General features: G+C 36.4%; 2 protein-coding genes across 3 annotated transcripts in view; both read right to left on the minus strand.

The window, feature by feature from the left end:
* The window catches only part of LOC106940668 (tropomyosin alpha-3 chain), a 15,197-nt gene extending 6,860 nt beyond the window's left edge, over positions 1-8,337 (minus strand). The window contains exons 1-8 of the mRNA XM_015023468.1: positions 8,098-8,337; positions 7,015-7,140; positions 5,252-5,385; positions 3,620-3,737; positions 3,126-3,196; positions 1,835-1,910; positions 1,106-1,168; positions 876-945 (exon numbers count right to left, since the gene is read on the minus strand). Coding sequence (XP_014878954.1) covers positions 876-945; positions 1,106-1,168; positions 1,835-1,910; positions 3,126-3,196; positions 3,620-3,737; positions 5,252-5,385; positions 7,015-7,140; positions 8,098-8,211 — 772 coding nt within the window. The 5' untranslated portion in view covers positions 8,212-8,337. The remainder of the gene's footprint in view (positions 1-875; positions 946-1,105; positions 1,169-1,834; positions 1,911-3,125; positions 3,197-3,619; positions 3,738-5,251; positions 5,386-7,014; positions 7,141-8,097) is intronic.
* A 2,311-nt stretch (positions 8,338-10,648) lies between these two features.
* LOC106940669 (transmembrane protein 106B-like) lies at positions 10,649-21,493 on the minus strand. 2 transcript variants are annotated; one of them, XM_015023471.1, is made up of 9 exons: positions 21,276-21,493; positions 21,050-21,171; positions 20,100-20,303; positions 19,839-19,902; positions 16,646-16,805; positions 14,093-14,233; positions 13,961-14,010; positions 13,480-13,533; positions 10,649-12,988 (listed from the first exon to the last, which is right to left on the minus strand). In XM_015023471.1, exons 3-9 carry the CDS (start codon positions 20,293-20,295, stop codon positions 12,856-12,858), a joined length of 798 nt encoding a protein of 265 aa, XP_014878957.1. In that variant the 5' UTR covers positions 20,296-20,303; positions 21,050-21,171; positions 21,276-21,493; the 3' UTR covers positions 10,649-12,855. The 2 variants fall into 2 exon arrangements, with proteins under 2 accessions (XP_014878957.1, XP_014878956.1); XM_015023470.1 differs by lacking the exon at positions 21,050-21,171.
* Between the last annotated feature and the right edge of the window lie 519 nt (positions 21,494-22,012).

Raw genomic sequence — 22,012 nt, forward strand, 5'->3', positions numbered from 1 at the left:
ACAGTAAATGAGTAAATTACAGCGATATATTTGTTTTCTCCTCTCTTCCGACGTCAACATGAAAGACTACATTTAAACAGTTTTCTAAAGTGGATTTTCATTTGAAGCAGGAGATAACTAAGGAAGAACAACACCAGAGCTGAAAGTTTTGCTTCGAGACAGTTTGATTCTCAAACGGAGTAGAAAAGACATGCCGAGGATAGACTTGGCTTTGGATGAACGGATATTTTTGTGCAGAATTAGCAGATACATAAGACAGCATTAAGATGTTTTTTTTTAATGAAATGTGCGTTTTGTGGGCAGTTTGTATGTCTAAATAATTCAGTTAAGTAGAAGCGGTAGCTAATCTACCACAGCAATTATTTATTAATAAAACATTAAGCCCAAAACGTACTACAACAACAGACTAAATGTTCTGTTCTGTGTGCAAAATAAATTCTTGAATGTTTTTGGTGTTAAATCCTAAAACATGAAGTGGCATTGTTGTCAGTTGCTATGGCAACGAGTCTGCGTAGGTTAACGAATACAGATAACTTTGCTGTGGATCATAGCACGAAATCAAAATCTACATTTCTAAGTTTCACTGAGTTAACGCGGCTATGGATGACATGTAAATGATTAGTCTTTTTGGTCATAAGTCAGTGCCTCACCAGCAATGAACCTCACTGCACGTCACTGATATATATATATATATATATATATATATATATAAATACCCACAAGAATTTTCATAGTACCCCAAGGATATAAAACTACTTTCACCCCTGGGGTTACCCTATTGTTGAGAAACACTGCAGACTTCATGGCAGATTGGCGCTTTTTCAAGTGATCTTAAATAGTACACACAATGATGAATTTAAGAGACAATTCTCTACCTTCCAGATCATCAATAGTCTTCTCCAGCTTGGCTACAGATCTTTCAGCAAACTCAGCTCTGGTCTCAGCCTGAGAACAGAATAAAAGAAACATCTGATTACAAAATATCTGAGGTAAATCCTTTGTGAGAGAAACAAAAACCTGAACATGTAATGACAACTTATGAAACATATTTTGGGTTAAAATCAGAACAAAATTATTTGTTGATGAAAACTGTCTTCATGCTCACCTCTTTCAGCTTGTCAGTTAGGATCTTGATTTCTTCCTCATACTTGTCCTCTTTTTGAGAATACTGTGAAGGGAGAGCAGCACCGTCACCTTGAGCTCTACTTTTCTATTCCTCACCCCTCTAGATCCACCACCGGTGTTAGACTCGAACTGATAGGCACTATAGATTATTTTTCAGACATGAACTCTGATCTTGTCCAGATAGGATACTGGGACAAATCTACTGCAACAGTGGTTCTCAGAGTCAGAAATTACACTATACGACACAAATAAGTGTGGTAAAATAAAAAACATCTTACTGCTAGAAATATTTCAACAATTACAATTATATTTCATGTTGATGCTGTTTGTAATGCTATTATTCCCTCTGTTTAATTACCTCTTGTTAATATTTACATGTGTAAGCAATAGTTGGAGGTACAGTACAACATAATGTTATAATGACTGTGTGAGCAAAATTTGCCCAATGGGTTCATTGGTAGAAAGATAATCAATTTCAAAAGACAGACAAAGAGATGCATTATGTTGATCAAGGCATATCAAATATCCTAAATTTGGTTTATGTCAGTACATATGAACTAGGGAGCAAGAATCAGAACAACATCAACCAACTACTCGCTCACTGTGAATTCTCCTGAGAATATTCTAGCCATTTGGACTGTATGTGTGCTATTGATGTTCGACTTTGAGTACACATCTAATGCTTCTGCAGCTGGTGGTGCTGTCCCACCTTCTCAGCTTGTGCCTCCAGAGACTTAAGGTTGTTAGTGACATTCTTCAGTTCCTCCTCCAGCTCTGCACATTTTCTGGTTTTGATGAATAAGGACATAATGTTAGTGGAGGCAAAAGAGAACAGTTTGATCAGTCACATTCAGACTAATATTGTAAAAAGTCCTTTAAGATGTTAACATTTAGTCCCTATGGCAACAAGCTTAGAAAGGACTCTCAACAATACATGCGCTTAGCTGTAGCTTTAGCTTTGCTGACAAAATGGCTTCCAGACATAAGGAAAAAAGAGAACAAACTATCTAAACAAATCAGTGTCAGTGCCAGATATCTCCATTTTATGACAGACAGTGAAGCAGAGGCTATGTATCTTTCAAGTTAGTCAGGAAATTGTCTCTCAGGGCAATGTTTTAGTCTGAACAGCATCTTATTCTGAGAATGTCAGAGCTTTGCAGAACTTTACTGCAGTTCAAAGAAAACAAATATTTATGAGGTGAAGACAAGATCTATGAAAAACACATACTACTGTTATAAATATATATAAACCATTTTAATGCACATCACATTACATGTGATGTGACTCAAACAGACTCAACAAACTCATAAGAAAGACAGAGTTAGTTGTGGGGATGTAGCTGGCTCCACTGGAGGAGGTGCAGCAAGACCACAAAATATCTTAATTCCCATGTGATAAAGATGAACCTTTGCACCATTATAGAGCCTGCTATAGCTAAAACCAAAGAAGCAATAAAAAACCTCCTCCACAAATGGCTGTGCCATTTCTCTGCATTAAAAGAAGTTAGCTGATCTTATCAGGTATCTGATTTTAATGCCTCCTGCACACCTCCCTTTGGAGGACATGTCCCATTGGAAAGACTGACTCTGAACTAACTGGAGGAGACAATAAGCCTCCTCTGGCCTGGGAATGCTTTGGGATATCCTGGAATATAGTGAAAAACATTGCCAGTAGGAGGAATGTCTGGGTTTCCTAAACCTTTTACCTCCTTTACCTTAGGAGAAAAACAGTTGGAGATTTGGTTATGTGACTGATTTTGACAAGGGAGCAATGCAACCAAAACCATTAGCTGCTCTCTCCATCACCTGATACATTTTCACTGCATGCGATTCTGAATGTCATAAATAAAAGGTCAAGACTACATCAGTCACCGCTGGCTGATCCTGAACATTTTGAAATAAATGAATTACGTGTTAACCAAATATGTGTGTCACCTGGGCCCTGCCTGAACTGCTGCATTAATAGTTATATTTCCTACGTATTATAGTGAGACACTCACGCCTCAGCCAGCTCTGCTCTCTCCTCAGTCCGTTCCAACTCTCCTTCTACGATCACCAGCTTACGAGCCACCTAGAAAAACGCATGTACAGAGTTAGCTTGTTTTACAGGAAACTTTCAAACACATTTCACTCACTCAGTTAAGCACCAAGTCAAACACGCAAAAGGAGTGACTAACCATAGGATGGAAATTTAATTACTTAAATGTCCAAGCAGCTTTGGCCTTTGTTTAGGCCAAACAGAATTACAGACAGTGTTTACACACTGTTATCAGAGCATCCAACAGCTAGTCAGTATGGTCAGTTACGTTGACCAGACACAGGTAATGCTCAATTACCTGAGACTCCAGGTCTCATTATACATGTGAGGATTTTTGAATATTAAAACACCAACATGTCTTTCTGTCAGTTGTCGATTATAATAAAGCACTAATTGAAAGGAAATTCATGGAGTTCAGAAAAACATCCCTCAGTCACACTGCAGTCGTAGAATCACCTCCTCGTATTTGCGATCAGCTTCTTCAGCAATGTGTTTCGCTTCCTTCAGCTGGATCTCCTGGAGTTCCATCTTCTCCTCGTCCTTTAGGGCCCTGTTCTCAATCACCTTCATGCCTCTGAGAGAAACAATCAGTCATTTCTTCTTCATTACAAACAATTGTCAATTTTTTTTTTTATCTCCCTTAAGAACAGTTGTTGGTTCTTCACAGTACTAGCTTATGAGCCAGAGTTCAGGCTGATAGTCAGTTATTTTGCACCTTTCCACATATTTTTCCTGTATGATTTGTGGTGGTTTGAAGTGATTTCTGCACATATCATTTCAAACTTAGTGAATTTCAACCCCAAAAACAAAGCAACTGACAAAGAAAAAATTTTAAGGCAGAAATTAGGAATTCAACGAGAGACAAAATAACATGACCTCTGGACTCTGATCCTATTGACACAGAGTCGATGACTTCATAGTCCAACAATTAGAAAATGCTGCTTTAAATAATCTTATGGTTCCACCTAAATATTTTCTGAATGGACCCATGGTACGTGTTTGTTTTTGAGTTAGGGATGTAAAGTTACAACTTTTATCATTAGCGGGGAAAAAATAGTGTGATAAGAAATTAATTGATAATGTTTTCAAACCTCAAATAACTACTGTCCAGTTTTGCGTTGTGAATTATTTTTGTTTGCTGTTGGTTTTCAATAAGTATTAAAATATTTGTATATTTATTACAACTTCTGTATACAACCTAGATGGACAATTGCATTATTTATTGTAAATGACATGCAGAAGAAAACTGTTTTATAAAGAGTGAGTGTTATCTCTAGAGTAGAGTTTGTGAGGGTCTGGCTGTAAGCACCATTGTCGTTTCATAAATTTATTTTACTGTTACTGCAATAATTACCACAAAATATTATGAAAACACAACTCCATACGGCCCCTCGTTAATGTGAATGCACAGGCTGACTCAACCAAGCACCTACTTAAAATGAAAGAGACTCAGGTTTTACAGCCAGGAGTTTGAATTTAGAGAGATGTGGTCTTCACTGGACCACCCACCAGATCACGAGCAGCAAATCTGCTATGTTTTTGCAGTCGAAAGGTGTGGCCTCCATATATGTTGCTTGTTTTTGTTTCTATCAAACCCTATAGATTTATTTATGACTGTAGAGTTTGGAATGAAGACGTTGAACGTCTTGATGGGTTTAGGAGCTCAGAATGAGGGATTGCTGTAAAGTCAACAAAACAACACAAGCAAGCGATTATTAAAATCGCTTGCTTGTGTATACTTAAACAGTACACTGTTTAAGTATACTGCTAAGCATACTTAAACAGTGTTGCTACATGTTTGTCCCAGAGGAGTGAATGATGCAATCTGCTAAGTTTTCTGAGAAACTTTTATACTGCTCTGTATGATTAACTAAGTTTACTCTACTGTCTGAAAACTAGGATCAGCTGGAAAGTTTGTGTGACTGATTTGAAATGATTTTTTTTAAGTGACTTGAGATGACATTTGTTGTGAATTGAACTATGGGAACTATGCCTGCCTCAGGAATTAAAATACAACTCTTGTATTTTTTGCTAATACATAACCAAAGGGGGAAAAAAAAGTTTGTTGCAAGCCCAGTTAGAAGTCACCTCTCGCTCTCATCAGCGGCTTTTTCAGCTTCTTCCAGTTTCTGCAGGGCTGTTGCCAGTCTCTCCTGCGCTCTGTCCAACTCCTCCTCCACAAGCTGGATGCGTCTGTTCAGGGAAGCCACCTCTGCCTCGGCCTGCGTCCAGACAAACATGGTGTGGATTCATTCAAACAAGAAATATGACCAATATCAGCTGCAAAAGACTGATGCACCAAAAGTTTTTCTTTCTGACAAGTTTTTAGTTTCAGAACATAGATTTAAAATCTGGATCCCTCTGTGACAAGTGGAGATGTAGCTTCTGTTGTGGCTTTAGTCATACAAAAAAAAAATTAAACCAAAAAATATCCAAAGTAAATGGCAAGATATTTGGACAAATTAATTGAGACAATTATTGAAATAAAAATTGCTTGCTTCTATATTTCCTGTGGAAGAACTGTTAGCTTGTTAGCTAAACAGTGTGAACTGTATGTGCTCTGCAGGTATTTGCCTGGGTGACAGCTGTTTCGTCTATATAGAGACACTGACAAATTGTTCAGTAGTGAGTCAGGATTCATTCAGTCACAGAAGAACAGAGTCCTGAAGTAAAAACGTTTTTGTATTTCTTTTCTGGTTTTGATTAAACATAGATAACAGAGTGAAGAAACAAGAATGACCCATTGATCCGTCTGTGGCTGAATAGGACTCCATTGAGAGCACATAGTGTCAGACAATTGCTAAGCATACTTTAAGTAATGCAGAAAAATTCTCTGAGATAATTATTTTTCTCTTTGAACCAACAGAGCAACACAAAATGAGTATGATAATATTTGCCTTAAAAAAGAGGGTAGTAGTTCCTGAACAGTGACCTGGGAGCCAGGGGTAGAGGCCCAAAAATGGACATGAGCCATTGTCAAGGCTAAGCAGGTGACATCAGAGTCAAAATAGGAGTCTGAATCCTCCCAACAGCTGTGAGCGTTCCATTCAGGGCACCATGAGAATGGAATGTGACAGAGAGAAAAGAAATCAGATGAGCTCAGTTTGCACTGAACACATTCAAGGTTGCACACAGTGAGGTCCTCAAATGCATGTTGACATCAAAACTAAATGAATATAAGATTAGGCAACTGATGATGTTCTGAATCCCCAGGACTATCTGCCTTTTCATGACTCAGAGCGTCAGCCTACATCTCACTGAAGCAGTAGAACCAGTTTAGTTTTCCACTCTACACCACACATCCAACATTAAACACAGTTAAAGTTGCTTTATTAGAATAATAAAATACATATTCCTTCTAAAGCAAAAACAGTTGTTACTGTCAGTTTTATGGCATGACAGTAATGTGTTACTGTATATGCCGTGTGTCTGTCAGTTTACAGCTGTTCTTTCTCCAGGCAGAACTCTAAACTGGAAGTCAGGGTAAATGTAACTGCTGCTACAGAACACAGTGTAAATAAGCATTATGCTACTGAAGTCACAAAAACTTAATGATTCCAATTTCAGAGTAATTAATGACTGAAATTAATGAAGATATCTTGTGACGTAGTGCCTTGTCGTACTTTGTGCATTTTCATGTGCTGTCTTGTGTTTTGGATTTGTCTACACAAATCCAAAACACATGACATATTTGATCTCTATTAAACTTAATGAACAAGCAAAAATATTTTTTCTTGAGGTAACTGAACCATGTCCATATTCAATTCCTTCTGGTCAAAGAAGAGAAAATGCCCTCTGAACATGTCTGAGTGTGTGTAGCATGGCTTCTCTTTCAGAGGTGTGTCACTCACATCAGCAGCCTTTTTATCAGCAACCTCCAGCTTCTCCTGGGCATCCTTCAGGGCTTCTGAATATTTATCAAGCTCATCTTCCGTCCCCTTCAGCTTCTTTTGCATCTGCAGAAGTTCGTCTTCATGCTGATGGTGTAAAAGACCACAAAAGTTCAGAAGCACTGCAACCATGTATAAAATTATACTGACTTAAACTTTTTAAACTAAAAGAACATTTATTGATTTCTGTTTAGAAATTCCTCTGGTCCTTGTTAGGGAACAAACCTGATTCCACACAATGGCCACTTTAAGAAAGTGTTCTAAATATAATACATATGTATAATATATATTTACAATTAATCTACATTACATTTTTTTAAAGTAAAAAAATGTTCTTATTTTCTAGCACTACATTCTGAAATTGTCACTAAACCCATTCTAGCCCAAGTGTTTCTACTTAACCACAAGTTTTAGCCTCTGTTGGAGCCATTTTGTTGTCTGTGAGTCATGTTTAGGTTTTTTACTATTAAATAAAATAAGATTTTTTTTTTTCCCAGTACGAAGATAAAAACAGACAGTAGCTCAAAAGCATAAATCTGCATTTCTAAAGACAGATTGGTCATCTTCTGAAACTACAGGCAGACCAAGTCCATGTGAAACTTTCAGGTCTGTTGAGAAAATTTAAAAAGATAGATCCAAATATAGTATGACTTCAAGTTCAACTTGTAAATTAGACAATCAAAACAATCAATACTCATGTAGACATTTCTATGTAAAACTGTTCAGGGAAACTCACCCAGTCCCATAAAGACTACCTATTTTACTGTGTATGTGCGTATGTGTGCGTGGACCATTTTTCCAACAAGTATTACGTTGTGGTGAATGACTGACCCAAAGCTCTGGCCCCATATGAAGCAGTGCTGTTTTTGGTTTAGAAGTTAGGTTTAGGACTAAGGTGTGAACTGGTACTAGTTAAGTTTAGGGTAGGTGTCAGGGTTAGGCTGTAGGAATAAAGGAAAAATGAATGGAAGTCAATACAAGGTCCCTGTGAAGATAGAGAGACTGTGTGTGTGTGTGTGTGTGTGTGTGTGTTCCATGGCAGACCTGTTTGCTCCTCTCCTCGGCTCCTTTCTTGTCTGCCTCAGCTTGCTCAGCCCGGTCCAATGCATTCTCCTTGTCCAACTTCAGCATAAGCATCTTTTTTTTGATGGCTTCCATGTTTGCTGTTGGGGGATGTTTGCAGACTGAACAAAGATAAAGTCAGATTTCTGCAAGGTGTGGACCTGGTGGTCTGGCAAACTAGAGGACAAACCAAACACTAAGAGAACAGCAGCTCATTTATATGACAGACACCGAGACCCTCCCATTACAAGGCCCCTCCACCTACTCATTGGGCTATAATGAGAGACAACAGTTGGGAGTCTACAGTTGTCTCTCTGTCTGATGGGTCAGTCAGGAGCAGTTCACTAAGTTTGGGTGTAAACCATGTATGGCTAAAATTAGGCTAAAAAACACACAAAAAAATTAGGTTAGAACATTCACATTCAAAATCCAATTCATTTATTATTTACATGACCTCTGAAAAGAACCCACATATGGAACATTTTCCCACATTACAACCAAAATTCTATTTTATTGTAATTTTATATAATGATAGAACAACACAAAGTAGACTATTACTGTGAGGTCCAAGAAAAATGGTGCATAGTTTTATTTTCTTCTGAACAAACACCTAATAACCATGGCAGGAAGTAGTTTTTACTTAGCTGGATGGCCATATCTTGGCAGGTCCATCATCTTTCCATATTCACCCTCTCAGCTCTGTGACACGTTCAAAGCTTGGATAATATTTTAGAACCCAATTCTGTACTTTGCCGATGCTTTCTCTCTGGTCCGTCTGCTGTTTTCAGTGATCTTCGTGGTGTTGTAGGGTGGATTACTACCCACTGATGCTGCCCATGCAACCTGATTGACCCTGAGAGGACGCAGAAATGATCTGTAGAAATTTCCCTCAAACTGCTGTACCAAGTTTCTAGAGATATTTTCAAGAAGATGTCAGGCTGTGACAGCTGTCAAAGGTGCGTCAGCAAAATCCTGAGTGAAGGTTATCTTTTTCATAGATAAAGAAGGCAACAGTCTCTACAAGATGAATTTAATTAGGAAAAACAAAACCATCTTGAAATAAAAACCTGTTATTAGCTTGTCTCCAGTAGTTTGCTTTGTTTTCCTTCTGAACACCAGAAGGAGGAGCGGTGGTGACTGAACAGCAGCAGTAAACACGTCATCTGTCGCCTCACTCCCATCACTTCCCTTCTAATTAAGCACACGACTCCTTCTCCCCTATTAACTTATGAAGATGCAATTATAATTCATGAATCTTTACTTAAATCTAAGGATCGTTTGAAAAAGAAACTTATTTCAGATTACATTTAAAGCTAAATGAGACAGGTTGTGAGCTACATCAAACACAATAAAAACTGAAGCTCTTATGGTTGCTATGCCTGCCCAGTAACAGTACTCCAACACCTGACCTGTAACGACTATTACTGGATCTCTCTAAGGGATGGATTAGTAACAAGACCACCAGGGTGGATTCGTCACTTGCTCCCTGTTGGTCCAGCTCGGATTATTAATAAACAACTTTTGGCTGACATTGCCAGGGGGATTATAATTATACTGTATGTCTGCTACAATTACCTGTCAAACGAATTTGAATGTAGGGAAACAAGATCTAAGTAATCACATCAACCATAATTGTGTATGAAGTTTTAAACCATAACAGATCTGGACTATCTATCCATACTGAGGCAGAACGGCCGTTTAACGTTTCACCACTGTGCTGTGAAACACAAAGAAAGGAGGAGGTCTGGGTCGCATGAGATCATGCTTGATTGTCCAAATTCTTCTTTGTTCAAACTTCAGTTCACTGTGATGTATGAGAGTTGAATTAGACATCAGTCAAGTTTAAAAGCTTAAAGGACATCCATTTCTGCACGTTACCTGCTAACAGTGCTACATAATCTGTCTAATTAATTCTTCTGGATTGCAGTTATGAGAAGCATGCAGATGTTTTACCTTCCATATAAATCTGCTTTACATATACTGCATGTGCAGCAGGATCAGGGCTAGTCATCATTTAATAGAAATCTATAGAAAGTTTACACTTTTACAAAAATCTTTTTTTCAGTCTTTTGTTGCAAACTGGTCAGCGAAAATCACTTAAGTGTAGTCCTGTGATAAGACTTTTAAAGAGACCAGCTGTAAGCACTATAAATACAGAGTGCTAAAAAAGATGAGCAGAAAACTGCTTGAAATGCTTTGCTGTGCTACCATTTGTTTCCTCTAAAGGAAAGCAAATAACCTGTGTTACTTTCCACTAAGTGGCCTCACATGGAGGAAAACTGCAGTTGCTGTCAAAGAATTTTAGGACAACAGAAGTTTAATTAGTTTCTCTTGCATATAATCTCATAAATTGTTTGAGAATTCTGAAAAATAGTTTTTCTGCAGAATAAAAATTGTGTGCCATCATAAGCTTTGAGAACTAAAATGTTTATCAGCATAACATTGAACCATGTAAAAATTTATCATATAACCACAACCCCCCCCTATATTTCTGTCATAACTACAATTATTATAATCCTCCCCTTGCTTTTTGCTGAAATAAAGAAACAATAAATGCAACATAAGTGTGCAGGTTTCATAATTTTATTAAATACTTTAAACCTAAATGTAATGTAGTGCAAACAAGATCTGGACTAGTCAAAAACAACAGGTTAGGAGATTTATTAAAAGAAACGTTTTTGCTTGACTTAAACAATTGCTCGATTATTTACCCAAAACAGTGTTTAATAAAGACGCCTGGCAGAATTTGGAGAGAATTTAGAGCATTTTAAACAAATATTGAACAAGACATGAACCTGCAAATCTGTTTCATTTAAAACAGCATGTAAGGAGATTAAGAATGACAATCACTGTTTTAGTATTTCAAAAATATAAAATAAATGATAAAATTACATCATAATCATGCAAAAAGTAAGGAATCCATAACATACTTCCTTAAATAGCTTAAAACACAAAAGGGAATAATGATGAGTTATGTTCACATGTCATAAAAACAACAAAATTTAAATTCACAGGACATTCCATTATTAACAGCAGGTCAGACAGGGTCAAATGTGTTAAAACTATAAATTAACTTTTTAAGCTAGATGTTCATGTCTGTGAGCTCTCTGACAGTGAATGATTTCATAAAGTCTCGTTTAAACATAAACACTCGCACTTTCAGAGGTGAGCGGTGAGCGTCCCGTGAGAATGATGCATCTTTGTGAACAAAGAATTAAGTGTGCCATGTGCATTTACATGCTTATTAAAAATTCAATAGACATGAAATGGAAAAGCTCTCTATCAGATAAAACAGATCATTTATCTCTACCAGATAAATTAAATCTCCCCGTTAGTTCCTCTGTATCCAGTTCAGTGGACTTAGCTCATCTTACATGGCCGGTCTAAGGTTGTATGAGGCCTTGAGCAGAATTTGACTTAAGGACCCCTCTTCCTGCTACAAACATCAGCGCCACTAACGGCATTTCAACATAGATATATTAAATAAATTAAAAACAGTTATAATTGTAATTTACTAAGCTGTATTTGTGAACAAACAGAGCTCAAACTCCCAGATTAAATTCACAGCATCAGATTGTAGCTGTGGTAACATAAACAATGAAGATTGTTCTTTGAATTTTTACAAAGTAAACTTTCCAGCTCCTTAAAATCTTAAATTTAAATGATTTAAAATCTTGAAACTTTTCTATGCTGAAGCCATTAAAACAAATTTAACAGCATTGTCATCCTGAATAAACAAATGTATTGTATTTTTGTATTTCTTTGGTTTGTTTGTAAGACTCTATAGCTGTGGGTCTAAGCATTGTGGGCAATGTCTTCCAGTAACTATAAGTTCTTATAGTTACTGGATGGGTTAAATGCTACCCCATCCATTTACAATGATGGGGTTGCAAATGGAATCTACTGTTTCTGCAGTGCAAAGAGAACAAAGGTAGTCTCCTTTCTGCATGACACAGTGACTAAGAACAGAAAAATACTCCCACACTCAACCACTGGCCATCCAAACACTCAGAACCTAATCATACACATCAGAGCTAATGATCTGGCCAAACAGAAATCAGAAATTCAGAAACATGAATTATCATAATTGAAAAACTGAAAGCAAATGTGCTTATCAGTGGACCAATACTGGAAGCTGGACCTGGAGATGAGATCTACAGCAGACTCAAGGATAACTTATTAAAGCAACTTATTAATGGTTCTTTTGAACCATACTAAATTAAACATTGCACTCATCAAAATGGCATGTTTGTTACTGGTTTTCTCAATTGTTGACTATACAGTGTTTTTTTATGACTGTATTTTTATGATGTAAATCACTTTGAACTGCCTTGTTGCTGAAATGTGCTGTACAGATAAACTTGATTTATTATTTGTAGAGCACATTGTAATATATTTTGGTGGAAAGCAGTTCAGTGATATATAAACCAACAACAGTAGTTCAAGTCTATTCTCTTAGCTTCAGGGAGCCAATTTAACTGGGTGATGTTCTCCATCTTCCCATTTAAAAAGGTTTACTTATAAGAAAACAAATATTATTAGTAAGGTTGATTTTAGTAATTGTTCATAATTCTTTTATATAAGCTAGAAACAGTTTTTCATATTACAATTAAACTTTCTCTTCACTTACAAATATTTATTTGTCATTAATTTTACACTTTAGTGATTGAATACAGCAACTTTTGAACATTTACAAAATCAAAACCTAAACCATGATGGTGCTAGCCTGAATGAGAGCCATTACTCAGCAGGGTTGCCAATCGGTCTGGTTATCCCTCTGATGGCGGTGGTGTTCCCCCCACAGTCCACGTACTGATACATCTCCTCAGAAATCTGCTCTGAGTGGCCAAAGTATGTTGCAGTGATGGTCACGCTGAATAAGTGGAGAGGAATGTGGTAAAGCCAAACACACACTACAAACAGTGACCACAGACACACACTGGCCACTTTATGAAGCAAACTTGCTCAAAACTCTGCTGACACACAGGAGCCAATCACAGGACACCATCACAATGGATTTAGACAACTAGAGAGGTCGAATGTGTTACTGTTGCCAGATGTGAGCATTTCAAAAACTGCTGGTAAGGTTTTTACACACAAGTACTCCAGGTTTACAGCAAACACCCAAAGTGAATAACTGGTCAAAGAAATGCCTTGTTGGTGTGAGAGGTCAGAAAAACAGGCAGACTGCTCCTAGATTATGGAAAAAGAACAGCAGCTCAAACAACTTTGATTCTATGCTACGAAGATTTATAATAGTTCCAAAAGGAAAGAGATTCCAACCCAGGACAAGCAATACCTAATAAAGTGGCCAGCACATGTCAATTTAGAATTACATATGAACAAGTGACATGGTCAACTTACTGAGTCATGACAACTATGTTGTGTACCTTGATGGTTTCCAGGGTGCAGTATTCACTAGAAAACATTAAATATGTTTGAAAATGGATCCCAGGTAAAGCAGTTTAATCAGAAACATTTAGTTGTTTTCAGGATAAAACACTTAAATATAAAGGTGATAGTTTCTTAGGGTTCAATATGGTCCCATTAAACCAAAGATGACTATGTGTTGTGGCAAACTACATTTCAAGGCAGGAATTAACTAGTAAGTATTTCAAAAGATACTAAAATGATACATTTCTCAACATTCCAGTGAGCTGCCAAAGAAGAGCAGCTATTCAAGAAGTTCAGAGACTCTCCTGCAGTCAACTGTGGACAAAGTTTAAGCCACTTCCTAAAAACAAACTAAAGTGACATAAAATCCTAATACTGACACTATTGCTCCACTACATCTCTGGAGGTTAATTTCTGTGACATAGCATGAAATAAAAAAATTAACACTTACTACATGTAGTTTAACTCATCTCCAATGACAGTGGGGACCATATAATCAATCTGAAAACATAAACAGAGACAGGTTGTTCCAATGGGTCTATGGAAGAAGTGAATGTGCAGACAGAGGAGGAAGACGTTGTACCTGTTTCATGTTGAGAGGATTTATAGTGATGACGTTACTGATGCGAGAGTTACCAATAACCGTCCTGGCAAACTGCACCTGTGCTGTGATGTTGGCCACTTCCACTGAATAATAATTATTGTTGGTGATGTTCAGAGTGTTCTGTGAGGACGACCAGCAAGAGGAGAGATGCATCAGTGCTATTTTTAGTTTACTGCTCTTATTTAAAGGGCCAGTATTATGTTCCAGGCACACAGTGCCATTTTACAGCACAATCGAGTAACTATCATTATCTTCAATCAAACATGACAAAAGAAATTTGACTTCACTATTTAACGCCTTTAAATTCGGCCTCTGTCTCTTTAAGAAGCTCAGGCTATGAAACTCCACCTTCAGGAAGTCATCACAACAGCATTTCTCTATCAAGCTTTTAACACCGTTCTTAAGAGTGTTTCACTGAAAAGTAGGTCCTATAATGAGTTCTCAACCTAATTTCCTGCAGATTCTGGTCATTCAGAAGTTAAAAATCTATGTTGCTTGCTTTACTCGGCAGGAAATCATCAGCTAAAAGGCTGTTGAAAGGTTTTTAATTTTTTCTCTCCTTACATTTGTCACTTGATTCTCATCTGCACATTTTTATGTCTACAATGACTAAAATAATCTAAAATACAAAGTTAGACAGTAAATAAGAAAAGCAACACAAATACAGATGAAAGAGATATGAAGCATTTGGAAATAAAAGTGGAAGCTTGTGAAGATAGTTTGTACTTGTCAAATAAATTACTGTCAGTCTTTGTATTGTATTAAAACAGTGTTCAAAGTTTGAATAGGGAATTTCTTAAAGAGAACTTTACTTGAAGGACACAAGTTGTTTATTCAGGATAAAGTGAACGACTTCAGGTCATTAGAGAATTTTGATCAGAGTATTAAAGGATCAATCTCATGAAGGCCTGTCATTACGCAATAAATCAATTAATCACATGATAAATTAAAACATAGTCAATAATTTCCATTTGCACAACTTATTGTTTTTCTCTTTTCTCTCTTTCTACCAAAAACTGGATTACAAAAGTCTTCAGTGTAGTGCTTTGGTCTCAGGTAGGTCTTTTCTGAAGAACAGTTTTGTTTATAGAGTCCATAATTCATTTGTTGTTTCTGTTGTTTGGTTTATTTTGGATATTTAAATGTCTTCCAGTTCCAGTTTTAAATGTTCATTAGAAAATGTATTGATCTTTGAGAATGCGTTATTGCATTGTTATGCCAATACTTGAAAATGGTTTCAAAACAAAAATTTAATCATTTATCGCAAATAACTGACAATTACCATTTATCATCCAGCACAATTTGTTATGATGGAAGGCTTAGTGTTATGTATTTTTCAGGTACACAAAGCCATTTTAGAGCACAATCAAATAACTATGTTAACTTAAGCTGTAAAAATGCTCTATATGTCAAACATAACTCTTGACTTCACATTTTGATGCCTTGAAATTGGTCTCTGTCTCTTTAAATAGCTTCCGGTCAACACAACAATGTTTGTCCATGATTCTGTTAGGAGCGCTGGGCTGAGAAGTAGTTCATATGATGAGCTCAGCAGACTCAGTTCCACCAGATGTTGGTAAAATTCTCTCATTATTCTGGCATTTAGGAAACTGAAAAAATTTGACCTAAAACAGGAAAAGTTTATTTTGATTTCACGTCAGACATTGTGAAAAAATACATGTGTGTGTTTTTAATATATATTCTTTTAAATCCAACATGTAGATCTCTAAGATAACATGAGATCTACATGTCTCATATAGATGTACATCTATGAGACATGTCTCATGTAGAAGCCTCTAAGGACACTTTAACCTTTGCTTAGTTCCACTATTCAGTCTTCATACAAAAAAAAAAAAAAATGTAATATTGTTTACATTACTAAATTGTCTTGAAAAATTATTCTAAAATCTGAACTTTTTCACCTAAGGTCTACAAACGTAAATGTATTTTTTGGGGCGAGGGGAGGGATTTGATTGGCATTTGTGTCACTGTATTGTATACCTCTTTCACTCGGATATTCTTACTTACATAAGTCATATTACTTATGTGATATTCTGCATATGTAATATAAATATTTAGTTACGCTAAACCTCTGTGCATGTAGGACACCAGTGTAGAAAGCCCAGATAACAGGAATAATGATGCTAATGATTATTCAAGTTTTGTAACAATGAACCATGCTGTTCCTCCTTGTGGTGGAACTCCCATGACTATCAATCAAATGCACAGAAAAGTAAACTTGAGCCTACCTACAGATGTGCCACAACTAACTGGATCAGTAAGTATAAAAATGTTAAATACATTTGATAAATAACAGTAGCAGGAGGATTCTGCTGTTGTTACAATTGGAAGTTTATTCTGATTTGTAGCTTTTGACAGATCTGTTCCCCTGTTTGTGCTAAGGAAAACAGTAGTCAACTGATATTAGAGCAGCTTTGTATGTCTTAGGCACAATTAAATAAAATAAAGCAAAGCATCCCAATACTGCTACTATAAAAGAATAGGAAGGGGAGAGGAGCACACGAAACTCACCGTGATGTTGAGATAGACAATGTGCTGATCCAGGTCATAGCTGACATAAACAGACTTGACTCCCACATTGGATACATCAATGGAGCGAGGGAAGAGGAAGAAAACAGCCAGACTGGACAGCAACAGGCAGAGCACCACTGATGCGCTTACATACAACTTCCTGACAAGGATCAGGAAAATGATTAGAAAAAGTTGGAAAATTTACATCAGCACTATATTTGTGTGTTTAAGTATTGTCAATAATGTCTTCCAATAACATATAATTACCTAGTAATAAAAACTGGGAAGGTTACCCAGCGCTGCTATCACAGAACTTAGCTAGTTTTCTGGGGGAAGCCCTACGATCCATACACCTGCAGTTCCTCCATGATGTCTATAAACCTTTGGTTCAAACCTTTTAGACAAATGATGCTTTTTTTTCTTTTTGGTGAGGTGAGGAGCTTTAATTGGGGTGAAACAAAACAATGATCCGATTGCAAACCTCCTGTATGTCTCTGCAAGCAAAATGATATTCGACCATCAGCTGAATTGTATCAAGCAAGGATTGGATTACCTCAATGACCCTAATCTTCTGTAAAAGTTTTTGTCAAAACTGATATTATGAAAGGTTTTAACTTAAAAGTTAACTTTTCTGTAGAATTCAAGTAAATTTTTCAGTCCGGACCCTCAAGCATGAAAGAGTTTGCAGCTTATTGAACGCTCACAGGGTGAAGAAATTCTGAAACTTGCGGCGCACAAAACATGCACATGTAAAAATAGTGTGCAAATTTGGTACATTATACAATATATATATATTGATAAATCCGGATTTAGAATAATCATGGAAATGGCCCCGGCTTTTAGGTTCCTGTACTACTACTAATAATGACACATTTTATTTAACAGACATCTATTAGGGCACAATGGGGCAACTTACAAAAAAAGGAAGAAAAAAAAAAGAGGAAGACAAAAAATTAAATAAGAAAATAAAAAAGAAAAGTTAGAGAGCAAAATCATCAAAGTGAAAGTGGTTGTTTAAACAGAGTTTTCAGGCAGGGTTTAAAAAGAGGCCACTTGGAGTGAGTGGGGAAATCAACATGCTGTTGAAGCCGATACTGCAGTATGAAAGAATCATGTGTTGTATCAGGCCAACGTGCTATGACTTTTATTAGGACCATTTTTGCATCACATAAGTTGGACATTTACAGAATGGAGATCATTTCTATTCACAAAGATCAATCATTTACAGACACACCCTGTATTACTGCAGCTGACAGCTCTGATCACATCAGGAAATCAGCTCAAAGCGTCAGTTTGTAATTTAGGGCACGTCTAAATGGAGACGAGATTAAGTGTATCTGCAAATGTATTTTGTTTTGTTTCGGCTGTGTGTCTACACGGATCTGGTATTTTGGGAGACCAGAAACCATCAATTTTGGAAGACAGGTATCAGAGTAGAAAAATGTCAACATGTGGTTTCAGGTTTGAGTGCCCCAGATGTGTCTTCAAAAAAAGTCTAAGAATACTTGGGTGATTTTTTTTTTTTTTTTTTGCAGCAACATTTTGGCTTCAGAACTTTTGAAAAAAAATAAAAATAAATAAATAAATAAAAAAAAGTATTAATGTTTTAAGTTTTAAATATTGTGTTACAACACTAACATGTTTAACAAGAAATTAATAATGGGCAAGTTCAGGATTGGATAAATTAATAATTACAGGTGTTTTTTTTCACCATTGTCTCTGAATATGTTTCACCCCGTTATGAACATTTACATATAGACCACAAATAGTTAAACATGTAAATTTTCAAAAATAATGAATTTTTCTTAAAGAGTGTGTCCCTTTCACTATATAATATGTTTCATTCTTGAAATTGTAACACATCATTTAGTTAAGAATCATTTATGTCTCTATTGTAAAACAAAAAAAAGTTGTTTTTTTTACTCATTATTACTGACAGCATTGAAAATATTGGTAATTTTAAAAACTTCTACCAATATTTGCATTTATTGGTCTTCAATTCCCAACATGGCACAGAAAAATTTACAGTACTTAATGTTTCTGTAACAATATTTAATAAAAACATGTGTGGAATGGGACATCACACCCCGTTATTGTCCCATAACAGGGTGGAAAATCAATGTCTTCGATTCTAAAATCTGACGATTTTCATCATTGGTTGCAGGATTGCCTCTTTCAAGTCAAAGTATAGGCACAGTATTTGTCCTGGCTCTATTTGGGAAAACATGTGATATCCCTGTAGTGGATTTTCCTATGACAGGTACTCATTGTTCCCCTCACAGGAGTCAATGGGGGTACCAAGTGAAATGAAAACAGACAAATGGCAAATACATCTGATAATACCTCAGACTACTCTGCAACTCTATTCCATCATCTGACATTTTTTATTTTACTTAAAATGATGACTTTTCACCCTAATTTTCACCCTGTTTGGTTCATGAACATAACAGGGTGGAACTTTTCTAACTAATCTACCTGTAGCTCTTTATGTGGTCAACATTTAGCTAGTTAACCTTCAACAGAATAACAAACCTTTAATGACTAAATCTAACATAATGTTTTTTTAAATTCTACTGAACAAACATTTTCCACAATCTATCCTAACAAGGTGGAACTTTAAGTTTCACTCATACAGGTTTAACATAGAAAAAGTACAGAGATAGTGACAGTTGAAGCTTATTTTCTTTTCCATGGTTGAATTCACTTCAAAACCAATTGATGTCACTTCCTTTAAATGGGTTTTTATGGAATTTTAGACTTTTTGAAGGCAAAAAGTTAACATCCTAACAGGGTGGAAAGTTAGTACTGGGACATGTATAATATGAAGAAAATATCAAATAAGAAAAAATAGTTTCAGTAGATTCAATTGCATATTAAAATAAGGTTTGTCCAGTCAATCAACTCATTCAAGAAAAACATAAAAAAATATATATTTTATAGCTTAAACTTCATGAGGAAGTCTATTACATTGCACTGGGGACACAATGAAATTGAACATGTCGGTCACCAAAAAGGTGTGAAAAGAACAAAATAATATTTAAAAGGCATTTCATTTATATTTGAATAATGGCAAACATCTAAATGTATAACTAAAATACTTTGTTATAAATATTTGGCACATTTTACAAAAAAGAATTGTAAGCAAAACATGGAGACATGGAATGTTGGGGCAAAAAAAGAATCACCCACTTACGTCCTTCTTGGCCGCAGTCTTTGGTCACTGTATGGAATCAATGCAACAAGTTGATTCTCCTGTCCTGGAAAACAGGAAGCAAACTGTGATGTTGGACTTGTCATTGCTGTTGGCTTTAAGTTGGCTCCAATCACAACTTGATTAGATTCATCATCTTGCTTTTTTCAATATTAAACTGATGTAGTCAAACACTGAAAAAGCTTCATTATCTTTTCAAGAACAGCTTACACATGGGGTGCAATATATGAAGTACATGGTCACCTCTGGGGATTCTCCCGGTGCCCTGACATGTTGGACACGTCACACTGTCTCTTCCTGTGAATTCCACGTAAGGAAACTGGGAGACGTCAGCCACACTGCCATTCTCTGTCATTCCATCTTCCACAGGAGAAGCCAAGCTGTCCTCTTTATCAATGAGGGTTGTTTCCTTAGAGGTGCAGGAAACTGAAATCCCCATAGTCACTACTGGGGGGAAACAGATCAACAAGGAATCTGTATATTAGAAGTATACCAGTAATTTCTAATTGAGGAACAAATGAATGAATATGGACTGGCGACCTGTCTAGGGTGACCCCGTCTCTGGACAGTTGACCTGCTGGACATACCACCAGCACCCCTCACAATCTCACTAAGGATAATGGTGCTAGAAAATGGATGGACGGATGGATGGATATCCTGTTCAATTACAATGTCTTCCCCTGAGCGTCAAGGTTTCAATTGTTAAGATTAGTATCAGTTGTGAATATAAAAGTGATAGTTTATCCAAGTGGTCAAATACAATACTCAGGATATAATTTATATCATATAAACGGTACAAAAACTTAAATATTATTGCCGGTCAAATTTTGCTTTCAAACAGCTAATGGTACTGTGTTTTGCAGAAGTATGATCTGGACAATGGGTAAATAAAACAGGTTCAGACATCACTTACAGCTTATAATTTTTGTGTTTTGTTGCTGCTGTTCTCTGTTTCTAACCTTAGCTAAAACAGTTAGTTTTAGTTTACCAGCACTAGTTAACTACTAACTAGTGCTAATCTGTGGTAGGCTAATATTTATGTTTCAACTATTGAATGGCTTTTGTTGATTACAAAACCCTCAACTATTTTTCCCGACCGACATGCATTAGTTCGACAAACATTGCTTTAGTCGAAGAAAATAAAAATAGTGACCAAAGAGTGACTTTAAAAAAAAACAGTATCATTGGCTTACCTTTTAAACATTAAAAAACCCGACGTTAAAAGGCGCTTAACTGTGAACTGGCAACTTCGCATAAACTTCAACTAACAAAGCAGATTGTTAGCCAAGCTGTTGGCCGCAGAGCACACAGATACCTGAAAACATTATGAAACCATTACCTAACCAGCTTTACCAACAAGTTCACCGACAACAAATTAGTCACTGTCGCGCCCAAGTGTATTTGAAAGGACAAGCTTACCTGAACAGAGCTACTCGTATCAGCATAACCTTTAATAAAGCAGACATAAGACATAAGTCTTGTGCGAGACTCCAAAAGTTTCAGGATAAACGCTTTTGTTTACTTCTTCCTCATAGGTCAGGCGGGATGAACCAAACTATGGCGTATTGCTGCCCCCTTCAGTACACGCAGAAACGTTGCAATCAGATCTTTACATAGCTCTATTTATGAATACTTATGAAAATATTGTATCTCAGTAACTCAGCTCACAGGTTAAACACGTCATACAAATTAAGTCCCCACAAAGTGTTTTAATAATTTTATTTATTAATGATTCTTTAGGTTTTAAAGAATAATCAGTCATAAGAAACAATTAGACATAATAAACTAAAATCATCATTAGAATCATCAAATAACTGACTAAAGTAAAACTGAACAAGGCTGATCTAATCAAAGAAAGAGAGTGAGGAACACAATATAATAATGAAGCTAGAATCAATAAATCAAACTCCAAAACAACTAAAATAAAAAAAAGGACCTGACAAAACCAAAGCAAATGATCTTAATACAAGAAGATCAAACTTGTCTTTTGAGCTTACACTGGCTTCTTTTTCATTCTAGTTCGATGTGTTTCTCAGTCTGCCAATCTCTGAATGTGTGTCTAAGACAGTGCTTCTCAATTCCGGTCCTCAGGCCCCCCTGTCCTGCATGTTTCAGGGGCGTCAAACTCCAGTCCTCAAGGGCCTCTGTCCTGCAAC

Source organism: Poecilia latipinna, unplaced genomic scaffold, assembly GCF_001443285.1.
Source record: "Poecilia latipinna isolate Pla-1442-1.1 unplaced genomic scaffold, P_latipinna-1.0 Scaffold3313, whole genome shotgun sequence".
Classification (NCBI taxonomy): Eukaryota; Metazoa; Chordata; class Actinopteri; order Cyprinodontiformes; family Poeciliidae; genus Poecilia; species Poecilia latipinna.